Raw genomic sequence first — 12,609 nt, forward strand, 5'->3', positions numbered from 1 at the left:
AATATTCCCGCCCCCCGCCCCGCCCCCAACGAGCACACACCACAGGAGCCAGCTCAGCTGTGAACTATTGGATTTGAGACAGGAATAGCATAAACTGGGGGGCTAGAGAATTAGAGGGGACAGAGTGGTTTAAATAGGGGGGAGGGGAGGCTCAGTGACGGGGGAGGGAGGCAGGTATTTACAAGAAGTCTTGGGGGGGCCAGAGGCTCATCTTGGAATATTTTATAACAATATAAATAAGATTCTGGTTTGCTTTTCCTTTTCGTCTCGTAAAGGAGAGAGAAGTGCAGAGTTCGATTCTGTACAAGGGGGCAGCGGCAGAAGGCCGGCCGGGCGGGTCACTGGGCGTCCACCCGGAAGGACAGCAGCTTCTCGGAATGCATGTTGTTCAGGGTCCGCAGGTCCGGCAGCTTGAGCAGCAGCTTGGTGAAGCGGGAAGTCTCCAAGGGCCGGTTCTTCAGCACCAGAGCCCGAAGAGCCCGCAGCAGCGTCTCCTGGAGCTGCTCCACCGAAGCGGAATTCTCCATGCCCGAGCGGTCTGTGGGGAAGACGACAGCAGTGAGGCAGGCTCCCTGAGCTCCTCTGACGAGGAGGACCCCGAGGAGGTCCGCCAGGAGGACGTGGCGGCGGGCAATGCAGCCTCTCCCTGAAGCCCCTCAGGGGGCCCAGGGTGGGGAGGAGGAGGAGGGGCGCACACACCTCCTCCCAGGCCTCTCTCTGCCCCCGCATGGCAGCATGGGCTCAGCAGGGCTGGGCGCTCCCGTCCCGCAAGGCCACTCTCTTTCCCTGAACGGGCCAAACATACCCAGGCTCCCTGGCTTTCTGCTCTGTAGTTCCCTCTGCCTGGCCCTGTCCCACCCCCCCCACCCCCCACCCCCCTGCCTGGCAGTATCTTACTTGTCCCTTGAGGCCCCACTCAAGTGTCACCTCCTTCCCCAGCTCCCCAGGCAGAAATAGTTGTCTGTGCTTCCAAAGCCCTTGGTCCATGCTTCTACTGTGACACTTATTTCACTGTTTTATAATTAGTCGGGCATGAGTCTGTCTCCCAAGCTAGACTGTGTCTGAATCATGTCTGTATTCCCAGTGCCCAGCACGGGGCCTGGCGTAGAGTAGGTACTCCATAAAAGGTGTGTTCAACTGAACTGCGTCCGCCTCCTCCCCCCGCCCGGTCAGACTCGGGCGAAAGCTTGACCTACCCGCAGAAACAAGCACCACGGCGGTGAAGAGGCCCAGCTCCTCCTCGGTCAGCGCCAGGGAGCTGAGCTTCTCGCTGAAGTCGAACATGGCGTTGAGCAGGTCTCCCATGCCCATGGCGCTGAGCTCCTGCAGGCTGTAGGTGGTGCGGCTCAGGAACATCACTGTCTGGTCCTTCACGTTGAACAGCGATGCAAAGCGCACCATCAGCACCTGCACGAGGGCGGGGGGGACAGTCATCCTGGGTGAGGTGGCGGAAGCAACTTGCCGAATCACCTCTCACGTTTTCTGAAGGGTTTGCTGCACTTACTGCAGTCAACAGTGGGGACAGTTTCTGAGTGGGGGGATGGGAGGTGGGGGGCCAGGTGGAAGGATGGGAAATACCCCACTGGCTTTGGAAGCCCACAGGCCTGAATCTGAGTCACAACGTAAGTCACTATTTATGACCTGGAGCAAGTGGCTTCGCTAACATTAATTTGCTCAGGCCTAGAATGGGGGGTAGCCATGTGCCTTAAAGTGTTATTTTAAGGCGGTGGGATGTGATTAGGCCCCAGCGGAGAAGACAGAAGTCCCGGCCACCGAGGCTGGAGTGGGAGGCCCTCTGCCCCTCCTTGTCAGTCAGCGTGTGTAAGGACAGACACCGGGGTTTCTAAGCCTTTCAGAGCCACTGCCTGCTCCAGACACCAAGACTTTCTGTTGGGTGCTTCCCAAGGTCAAGAGCAGGGAGCACAAAAGAGGTCACTTACCTCAAAGGTGCCAGCCTTCAGCAGAGTGACCTGGTCGTGCTGAGAAAGATCACAGAAGCCGGGGATGTGCTTAGCGAACTCTACCACCTCCCGCACAGCGGGTGTGAAACTCATGGAGAAATCTTCCCAGATCTCTTGCACCGTTCGCCCACTGCGTCCGTGTGGGTACATGTTCATCGGACACGCCTGGAGGAGGAAGGGATTTGGGGAGGGGAGGATCAGCCAGGCTAGTTCAGATGAGCTCCCCCTGCAGCTCTGGGCCCTCGAGTCTGCCTGAGCGAGAGGCCGTGGCTGTGGAGGATAGGTCTTCCAGGAGAAGTAGCAATCAGGTGCCAGGGGGAGATCAGGGATTCCCGGGCAGAGCCCTTGCTGCAGGGCTGAGCATCCTCCCCCGGGAAGAGGAAATCCTTTCAGTAGCCTCCTGGCACACCCAGCTGCCCTGTGCTAAACCCAGTCCTCCAGGCCCCCTGCCCACCTCACCCCCGGTGCCCTCACCAGCAGAACATTCTTGGAGTTGCCCTGCCTCGGACTGTTGGCAGGTGCTTCACCTTCTGGGACTGGGTACACGTGGGTGGGGCATAGACGGTGCCCATTGCTGTTGGGCTGGTTGCAGCTGTGGTGGGCGGGGCCAGGGGGCCAGGAGGGAGGGTAGGAGGAGGGAGCCTGGCGTAAACCGTTCAGGGCCTCATTATGCCGCTGGGCAGCCATGATGTTGTCATTGGGAACAGGATGGCAGCCTGGATTTTCCCGGTGATGTGGGGTGGTGGCCGGGGGCCTGCCCAATGCATGGTTGGCATTGAAGTTTCCAGGAGAGGTGCCCAGCTTGTCATGGGCGTAGGTGAAGATCTCTCGGTGGGCCCGGGCCACCTGGGATATCACATCTTCCACTGTGGGCTCAGGGCTTGGAGATCGGGGAGGCGTCAGCTGTTGTGGGAACTGGGAGAAGCCCACTAGGGGTGAGGGGGCCTGAGCTGGGGGTGGTGAGGAGCCCATGGGGCCTGGGGTCGGGTGCTGGGCGGGCGAGGGCTCCAGTGGACACTGGCTGCTCATCTGGTTGTTGGCCAGGTTCATGGCGCTCTGCATCTCAGCAAGCATCCGCTGCTTCTCTCGTTTGGGGATGCGCCCGAAACGCACAGCTGTGACAGGATGAGAGCAGGGTCAGGAAGTTCTCACACACACTCACGCGCTCTCTTCCTTCCTTCCCCCCGAGAGGGCAGGACCCTGAGGGCCTGGGGTTCTGTAGCTAAAACTAAAACCAGCAAGGCCGCACCCGTGGAGGGGGTTTTCCAGGTAGGGACGGTGGTAGGAGGTGACACAGGGACTCATGGGGAAGACCTATGTTTCCCCGAGAGGATGAAGGTTGGGCGTCCCCTATGCAAATGAGACTCACTGTAGGACGTATCTCAGTTCGGGGCTTTTTTTAAGGGAGGGATAAATTCAGGAACTTGGGGTGGAAGGAAGGGGGAGGGCGTGGGGTGCTCAAAGGGTGACAGTGCCGCCTCACCGTCACGGGACATGCCCACGGAGAGACACTTCTTGAAGCGACACTGCTGGCAGCGGTTGCGGTTGATGCGGACGATGGAGCAGTTCTCGTTTTTCAGACACCTCTTGTACTGGATGTTCTGCTGGATGCTCCGACGGAAGAAGCCCTGGAGGGCAGGGGCAGCTCGTGAGCTCCTCCGTCTAGGCCAGACTTAGGCGTCCTGGGGGCGTGGGTCACCTGCCCCTTCCCTTAGCCCCCACCGGTCTCACCTTACAGCCCTCACAGGCATGCACGCCATAGTGGAAGCCCGAGGCGACGTCCCCACACACCTTACACAGCAGCACCATGCCATTGAGCTCTGTGGGAAGAGAGGGGCAGTGAGTGGGCGAGGGAGCAGGAGGGCTGTCCGAGTGGCTAGAGATGGAGGTTTCCCGGGCTGGAAGTTCTAGGGGAAAACTGAGGAGGAGCCCCCGCATCCAGGGGGCACTCAAATGACCAGACCAAGCTGGTGCAACTCTAGGAGAAATCACCAAGGCCAGGGTAGGCCCTGGGAATAGCAGTTTCACACGGACGCCGACTCCCAACCAAGGCCTGGCCACACTGCTTTCCCCCAGACCAACTAGAAGTGTACTCACTGGTGATGTTGCTGGTGCTCTTGCTGGGGGACACTCGGCTGCTATCTTCCAGGGCCACTTGTAGACCCCCTGGGGGACTCCCATTGTAGAAGGAGGAGGAAGAGGATGATGAGGAAGAAGGAGAGCCATCGTCACTCAAGCTGTGTGGAATGCTCCCAAAGGAACGAGCTGGGTCCTGGGTAAGGGAGCCCGTGGGTGATGGTGGGAAGTAGGTGGGGCAGCCTTGGGTCAGGGACTGGAAGCTGCCGTTCGAGCTGTCACTGTAGAGGGACTCCGGGCTGGTTCGGCTTGGGGAAGAGCCACTGGAGCCAATGTAGGTGATGACGCCACCTGGCAGGAGAACACAAGGGCAGGAGACGTCAGGTGCCGTAGAGCTATCATCTGCGGGGACCACCCTGCTCATCCCCTACCTGCCCCCCCAGAACACTGCTGGCAACTTGGAAGTTAACCGTGTGGAACCCCAGAAGAGCCACAAAAGCAACCCCCCAACACATACTAGACATTGCAGAGCCCACCAACAACCACGACCCTTTGCAGGGTACATTCGGCTTCTGCCTTGGGTATGTGGTACCACCGTAGAGGCCTGACCCCTGTGGGCATCTCACATATGTGCCCCCCCACCCCGGCCCTGGATGTCTTTCTTGGGAATAGTGAGTGCAGCTAATGACTTAGTTGTCCGCAGCAGACCCAAGGATGGGACGAGCAGCTGAGACTCATTCGTGAGGCCCAGCCTTCCAAAATAAACAGCTGCCGATTTTAACACCAAGGCCATTCCAGGGATGAGGCCATGGAGCGGCAGCGAGCCAACAGTGAGGAGAAGCGGGGAGAGTGAAGGATAAAACAGTCAAATCCCTCCCAAACTGAAAGACGTATTCTCTGAAGGTACTTAAGTTCCCAAACCTGCCCAGCCTGGTTCCCCTGGCCTTCAATACTGAGAGTCTGAGTGGACTCCCTCTGAGCCCGGGAGAGACCTGGTGGTGCACATGGCAGGAGGTGGATGTGAAGGACAAACTGTCCAGGCTAGGGCTTTGGAACGCCCCCTTCCACGTCTCTCAGCCTAGTGACGACGACCTTGGCTCTCTGCACTCCAGGACTTTGGCCCTCTGATTATATTGGGCCAACCAGGTGGCCGTGTTCCCGTGGTATCAGCAGCAGAAAAAGGTGACCCGCCTGCCACACCTTTGCCAAGCACCTAGTTTGGCCTGCCATGGGCAGGGTGAGTGAAGGGAGGCTCCCGGGACACGTGTGCGCCAGCACAGGCCCTGCTACTGTGTCTCCAGAGGCACATGTCTTGCTCACCCACTGACACACACTAAGCGGGGCAGGGCAACCTTAAAATAGCTCAAGGTTGGTCAGGGTGAACCCAGCTCCCTGTAAAATCGTTGCACAACAACAGATCAGCTCTACCATTTCAACGTTCACCGTGGGGGATGGGGTATTTATTTGGTGGTAAATGAACCTGACCTAGTTTACCCATCTCCAAAAGAGAAGACTCATCAAAGAGACTCCTCACCTGGAAGTGAGGGGCACACTCAACAGAGTCTAGTTGTGGGTCTAGATCCATCACCACCCACTTGATGTGGGGCCTAGAGAACACCAAGTCCCTTCTGTGGGTCTCAGTTTTCCTTGCCGTAAAACAAACAAAAAGATGAGAGAGACTTAACATCCTTTCAGTTATGATTCTGGAAGGTAGTCGCTTTGGGGCAGTCCTTAGGAAGCAAACAGCTGCTTGTTTGGCGGGGAGGGGGTAAGACCATGTTTGCAGGACTAAGGAAAAAAATGCTTGGGGAACAGAAAGAATTCGTAAGGTGGAGAAGTGGAGTCTAAAGGGGGTACAGTGGATAGGTGTAAACAGAATGAAGAGGAAAGGAGCGAGGAGGGTGGCTGAATGTCAGGCCCCTTTGAGAAGTGTAAACATGAGGCCAAGGGAGGTCAGGGATGACTCCATCTCCCTCTGCTTTGGTGACAGGGAAGAGGGGGGACCCGGGCAAGCGAACAGGAAAAGGAGGCAGGCGGGGCGGTGAGTCAGCCCAGCTTCACCCAGATCTCAGTGGGGCGGGGCGGGGGCGGGAGCCGGGCCCTCAGCCGGCCTCACGTCCCTGCTCCACGTGTGCGTGTTGCACGTGGCTCCCCAACGAGGAACCCCGGAACTCGAGGGCCCGCCCTCTCCGCTTCCCTGTCAATCCAGAGCAGCAGCCCCCGCCTCCGTCCCGCCCCTCCCCGGGTCCGGGTCCTGAGCTGGGCAGCGGACACGAGATAGGCAGGACTATTGAGGGGAGGAGAAAAGGGAACACGCGTTGCCGTGGAAACCGTGGGGGCGGAGCTCATTATGTAACAGGGCCGAGAGGCAACGACCAATGAGGTGGCGGCCACGGCTTCTGCTGAATGAAAACAAACGCAGCACGTGGGCCCGGTTCCCGCAGCCATGTGAGCCCTCCCGGCCACCCGGGCACTGTGGGTGTCCTCCCCGGGACCAGCGCCTCTCTCCCAGCTCCTCAAGTGCCGCTCCCTACTGTCACTGAGGATTCCCCAGTGAGATCTGACCCATTCCCCCAGCCCCTCCTGTCTTGGAGTCCCGATCACCTCACTGCTTCTCAGGTTCCTTCTAATCTGCGGAAACTAGGGAAGAGGAAGAGAGGAAGGAGGGGGCCTTCTTTCCGAGAAGGCCAGGCATGCCACAGCTGCAGGGGCGGACAGACGGGGCGATTGGGGCTCTGCTCCAAAGCTCCGAGTCCCTCTAAACTGTTCATCTCACCGCACGTACCCACTCTCCATTGCCTCCTGCTCGGGATCCCAGTCCTCAGGCTTAAAATGAGCTTTAGACTCTAAGGGCTGGAAGTAGAGCGCCTTTGGGCGCATTCCAGGCCAAAAAACAAAACAACACAAAGCAAAAGAAAACCACCTCTTGAAACCCTAGTCTATGGTCCCCATTACGCTAGTAAATCCTAGGGCAGAGGGAGTCCCCAGTCCTTCACAAAGTTTCTCTTGTTTTAAGACATGGATGGAAGTGAGGAGACAGTGAGAGAGAAAGGATGATGATAGTAATCTCAGTACCTGTGTTGTTGTTGGAGTCCAGGGTCGTCATGTCTTCACCAGCTGAGAGCGGTCATTCAAACTGGACCTTGACACAAAGTGGAGGTTGCAATTGCCGCTGTCTCCCCCGGGGCACTGGCTGAGGGAGGGGAGTGGAGGCACCCTGTAGCAAGCTCTTGGGTGGCCGGGCTGCAGCCCTGCAGAAGGGGAGGACGCTGAGGCAACGGAGGTCTGCTTTGCATGGGAAGAGCAGAGAGAGTGTGGGGGAGGGGGCCAAAGGGAATTAGCCTGCAGTAGTTCAGGCTAGCAGCAAGGAGGGTCTGGTCTCCGCAGTGCACCGGTGCCACTGCCGGATGGCTCCGCAGCTCTGCAGGGTAGCGAATCTGGAACTCCCGGTGCAAAGTCCCAGAGGTAGAGAGGTTGCAGTCAGGAAGTAAGTAGGGTGATGGGAGAAACGGGGCACCCAGGCGCAAAGATGCGAGATACGTGTGCCCTGCTACGTTCCTCGGCAGCAATATTTCACTCTGCCAATCTCAGCCGCCTTTTGGCCCCAGCCTTTTCCTGGGACAGAGGGCTCTGCGCAGGCGCCAGCAACCCAGGGTTCCCGGGCCCGCACGCGGCAATGGAGCAGGGTACCATGTGATCCCAGGGAGCGCCTCGTGCCCCAGGACACCCTTTTTCAGAAGCAGGCACGTTGAGCTCCCTTGCGCCTGCGTGATGCCAAGGCTGCCGGATTTGTAGTCAACTGGCAAAGTGGGCGGACTGTGTATATTTCGTTCTTTCTGCCTCGCAAACACTGTTGCTGGGACGGGGGAGGAGCTGAGAGCCGGGTGGGTGGGGTGCGCCGCGGAGTCAGGGTGGCGTGTTTGGAAAGCCTGTATGGCAGAGGCATGTGAATTCCTGGGGAGGACTGGCAAGCTTCGCTGCTCCCTGGGAGATCAAAGCTTGCAGGCCTTTTCTGCAAACCTTGCAAACGTGAGGGCTTCACGTGATTGCAGAACTGACCTCGCCTGGAGGTTCCTGGTGACACGGGGAAGAAGAAGTAGGAGGAAGAGATATCCGCCGAGTCAGTACTTCTGCTGAAGGCCAAGTCCTAAGACCAAAAGGAAATGTTACCCCTTCCCCCTCCTACTCCCCTTAGGAAGAGCACCCCTAGGAAAAGAGTTGTTGTGGGGGTTGAGGATACCACTAGGGACTCCCTGTTTACTTGTAAGACACCATCCCACCAGTCCAGTGACTCTGGGATGAGTCATTTCCTTTTGTTTGGGAGATAAAAGGACAAGGGAGGGAACTTTATGGTGAAAGTGCTATGAGGTCCTAAAGGAATGAGGCCATAGGTAAGGCAAGGGCCAGGAGCACAGTGACACCCCCACTCCCACCACCCGCAGTACTTGAGGTAGCTTGTAGATTCCACAGAAGGGAACCCCCTGGGGTTAAGAGCATCTTACCCTCCCTCCTTTACTGATGAGGAAGGGAGGCTCAGAAATGACCAGCCCAAGGTCAAACATCCATTGCTGGTTTCATTTGCCCTAAAACCTCAGAAGTGCAAGTGAAACGCTGAAGAGGGGTTAGGAACAGCCAGCATCTCCCTTCAAAGCCGCAGTTGCTGCACTGGTAAAAACAGGTCTCAAGTAGAGGTCTATCCTTTTTGGGTTTTATAGGGAGGGATGAGAGCCTCTTCAAGAAGCCACGTGAGACCTGCTGGCGTAGCTCAGTGGATTGAGCACGGGCTGTGAACCAAAGTATCACAGGTTCGATTCCCAGTCAGGGCACATGCCTGGGTTTGCAGGCTGCGGCCCCCAGCAACTGCACATTGATGCCCCCCTCTCTCTCTCTCTCTCTCTCTCTTTCTCTCCCTCTCCCCCGCCCTTCCCTCTCTAAAAATAAATAAATAAAAGTCTTTTTTTAAAAAAGTTTAAAAAAAAAAAAGAAGAAGCCAAGTGAACCTGGGCCACCTTCTGCTTTCTGCTAGTTCCTCCTGGGTCCCAGTGATTCTAGGAAGGTTTTGTTGTGTTTTCCCTTTTCCACTTGTTCACAGGCAGCTCCTGGGGCAGCAGTGATGTATGCCTGGAAACATGACAGCCGCCAAAGAGGTAGAGAAAGGATGTTGGGCACAAGGAAGAAAATAGCCGGGGAGTAAGGAAATGAGTAAGCCGAGAGTACTCTGAAGTCGACTGAAAGGGTGGTGGCTGGGCGGTGGGCCTGACCGCTGATCCCAGGAGACTCTGACTCGCGGTGGAAGATGGGCTCCCTAGAATGGGCTCCTTAGAATGGTTGGGGCTTTAGCTTTGTTCCCCAGGCCCCAAGAAAAGTAGGGAGAGAAGGCGGTCCTCCTGCCCTGGCCCTTTGGCCCAGAGCTGGGAAGCTGCAGCAGAGCGTGGGAGGGACTGGGAGGGGCTAGGACAAACAAGGGAAAGAGGCTTTTCAGGAAAACTTGGTTCAGAGCTCAGCCTCCACCTCCTCTCTCCCTCCTTCCCCTGACTCTGGGGGGAAAGCCAGGAGGTGAGCTGCCATGTCTGGTGCCGCATGCTCTCTGTGCCCTTTCTGACTCTCCGTCAGAGCCAGGGCCAGAGCCCACGGCTCAACTCAAAGTCAGGGCCCTTGGCATGACCTCTAGCCATCCCACCCAGCCCCAGTACCACCACTGGCCTCCTCCCTTTTGCTGCCCTGAGACCTCCCCAAGGCCCACAAGCTCTGTTGCTGCTCTGGGGATCCCACCCACCCTCTCTTCTACTTGCTGGCGTTTGTCCCTATAGGGGGGAGTCCAGGGGTCAAGGCTCCCTCCCCGAGTTTGCCACAAGTGAGACGAAGGAGGAAGCAGAGGCAGCTAGAGCCGAAATTCAGTCAGCCTAACACTTGGCAAGAAGCTGGGTTGTTTTGCAGTCTGTGTGAGGCATGAAGGTGGAGGCCGGGAGGGAGAAGGCAAAAGGGAGGAGTCGCCTCTGTTTCCCGCTTCCTCTGCACTTCCCAGAGGGCCTTCCTCTCCCCCCTGACAAAGAAGTACATTTGGGATCCTCCTTCTACAACTGGAGAGAAGGATACAGAATAATGAGAGGCAGGAGTCTCTCTTGGCTCCGGAAGCTTCTAGTCTATTCACCCTGTTCCTCTCTCTGCCAACAGCTGCTGGGAGAAAGACGGAGGACTGTGGGACCCAGAGCTACAAAGGGAGCAAGAAAGGCTGGGTTGTCTGGCTTTTGGGAACCTGGAGTAGAATCTAGCTTTGGCCTCTCTTTGACCTCAACCTTGACCTTTAGACAACAGGTGCATCTCAACACAGCCTCCCATCCCTCCTGCCAGCTGGACATTCCAGTTCACTTACACACACACACACACACACACACACACACACACACTATTCCTCCCATAGCCAAATTCAGCCCAAGAAGGAACCAAATTCTTCATAAACAGGACTCAGACGGGAACCGTGTGGAAAGGATACATGTCCAGGACCTGGCACAGCAAGGCACAGCCCTGGCTCCAGGTTACACGCACTTCTACTCAGATTCCTCAGAGTCCGGGTTTCTGGGGACTGACCTCACCATTTAGGGGCAGGGTTGGGTCCCGTGCCTGTGTGTGTGTTTCCGAGTATGTCTTTAATCCTCCTAATTTCTTTAGGCTGGGAAGGACGGCAGAGCTAGAGAAGGGAAAGGCAAGGGATTGAGAGCTCTTAGACTCTAGCCAAAGCGTGTGTGTGTGTGTGTGATCATATGATTGTGAGTGAGAGACTGTCTGTGTGGGTACATAAGTGTGAATGGTGTGAGTTCGTATGGATGTGTGCCTTTGATCCCAGACCTATTCTTCCTGGCAGTAGGTTGTTCTAGGTAACAGGGTGACACCCTGTGCAAATCCTGGGTGGCCTAAATTTTGGGCCAACACTTACTGACTGAGGGTGGGTCCCTGCCAGAAACCAGGTCAAGCTTCAGTAGGTGCCTTCCCTTCCCCCTCCTTTCTCACCAAGCAAACCATTGCCCAGGGGGAAAACCTGCCTGCCCAGGTGATGCAAACCCGGGACAGAAACCCTGGGGATGCCCCAGAATCAGGCAACCAGACGTGCGTCTGGGAGAGACTCATCCTCTACCTTTCTAGAGCCTTTCCTTGTTCTCTCAAAGGCCAGCTAGCTTTCCAGAGCCTGATGTCTTAGGAGGGGTCTGAGCTGATTCGTCTGAGCTCATTTGATCTTTGGGAGAGATGGAGACAGGGAGGGTGAGGCCATGATCAGGACTGGGTTCCATGGATGTGTTTTGTCTCAGTTCCCACCTTTATCTCATTACTCCTTTTTCCGAGGAAAGGAAATAAGAAATTTGTGTTAAGTACTAACTGTATGCCAGGCACTGTGCTAAGTGCATTACACACATTACCTCAGTTAATATCCACAACAAACCCATGCTACAGGTCTCGGGTTTTTTTATTGATTTTAGAAAGAGAGAGGAAGTAAGAAACATAGACCCATTGTTCCCCTTAGTAATGCATTCATTGGTTGACCCTTGGAAGTGCCCTGACCCAGGATCGAACCAGCAACCTTGGCATATCGAGACAGTGCTCTAACCAACTGAGCTACCTGGCCTGGGTTGTAGGTCTCATTTTCAAGATGAGGAATCTGAGACTTCAAGACATGGATTAACTTGCCCAGGATGCTCCAGAGACTAGGCAATTTGTCTGGAAGGGTATCTGCATAACGCTTTACTTAAAATGAAGAAGTCACATCAGGCCCTGACTGGGTAGCTCAATTGGTTGGAGCATCCTCTTGACACACCAGGGCTACAGGTTCAATCCCTGGTCAGGGCATGTGAGAAAGCAACCAGCAAGTGCATGGATAGATGGGACAATAAATTGATATTTCTCTACCTCTCCCTTTCTCTCTGACATCAATAAATTAAAAAAAAAATTTAATATGTCGCCTGGCCAGTGTGGCTCAGTGGGTTGGGTGTCATCCTACAAACAGAAGGGTCGCCGATTGATTCCTGGTCAGGGTACATGCCTGGGTTGTAGGCCAGATCCCTGGTTGTGGGGGTGTGAGAGGCAGCCACACATTGATGTTTCTGTCAAACATTGATGTTTCTCTCCTTCTCTTTCTCCCTCCCTTCCCCCTCTCTAAAACTAAATAAATAACTAGATAAATAAATAAATAAATAAATAAATCACAGCAACAGATTGATGGAGATTATTGGAGGGGCTAACCCCTTCCCAGCTACCCCTTGGCACTACCACTATCAATGGCACAAAGCAAATGGCAAATGTTGCCATGGCTGATGTGGCTCAGTTGGTTGGAGCGTTGTCCCTTCACTGAAGGGTTGTGGGTTCGGTTCCCAGTCAGGGCACATGCCTGGGTTACGGGTTTGATCCTGGGTCCAGGCATGCACATTCCCTGGTCCCGGTGAGCAGGGGAGGCAACCAATTGATGTTTCTCTTTCACATTGATGTTTCTCTCCCTTCCTCTCTTTCTAAAAGGTAATGAAAAAATGTCTTCAGGTGAGGATAGAGAAGAAAAGAAAATGCCAAGTGTGGGGAATTCAACCTC

The 12,609-nt window shown here is 55.8% G+C and overlaps 1 protein-coding gene across 1 annotated transcript; it reads right to left on the reverse strand.

Moving 5' to 3' along the window:
• Window positions 1-53: 53 nt before the first annotated feature.
• Window positions 54-7,754, reverse strand: NR1D1 (nuclear receptor subfamily 1 group D member 1). Its single transcript, XM_028519299.1, has 8 exons — window positions 7,113-7,754; window positions 4,059-4,388; window positions 3,693-3,781; window positions 3,445-3,589; window positions 2,436-3,076; window positions 1,941-2,126; window positions 1,197-1,407; window positions 54-538 (listed from the first exon to the last, which is right to left on the reverse strand). The coding sequence occupies exons 1-8, from the start codon at window positions 7,141-7,143 to the stop codon at window positions 339-341; spliced, it is 1,833 nt and encodes a 610-aa protein (XP_028375100.1). The 5' UTR covers window positions 7,144-7,754; the 3' UTR covers window positions 54-338.
• Between the last annotated feature and the right edge of the window lie 4,855 nt (window positions 7,755-12,609).

Source organism: Phyllostomus discolor, chromosome 8, assembly GCF_004126475.2.
Source record: "Phyllostomus discolor isolate MPI-MPIP mPhyDis1 chromosome 8, mPhyDis1.pri.v3, whole genome shotgun sequence".
NCBI classification, from domain to species: domain Eukaryota; kingdom Metazoa; phylum Chordata; class Mammalia; order Chiroptera; family Phyllostomidae; genus Phyllostomus; species Phyllostomus discolor.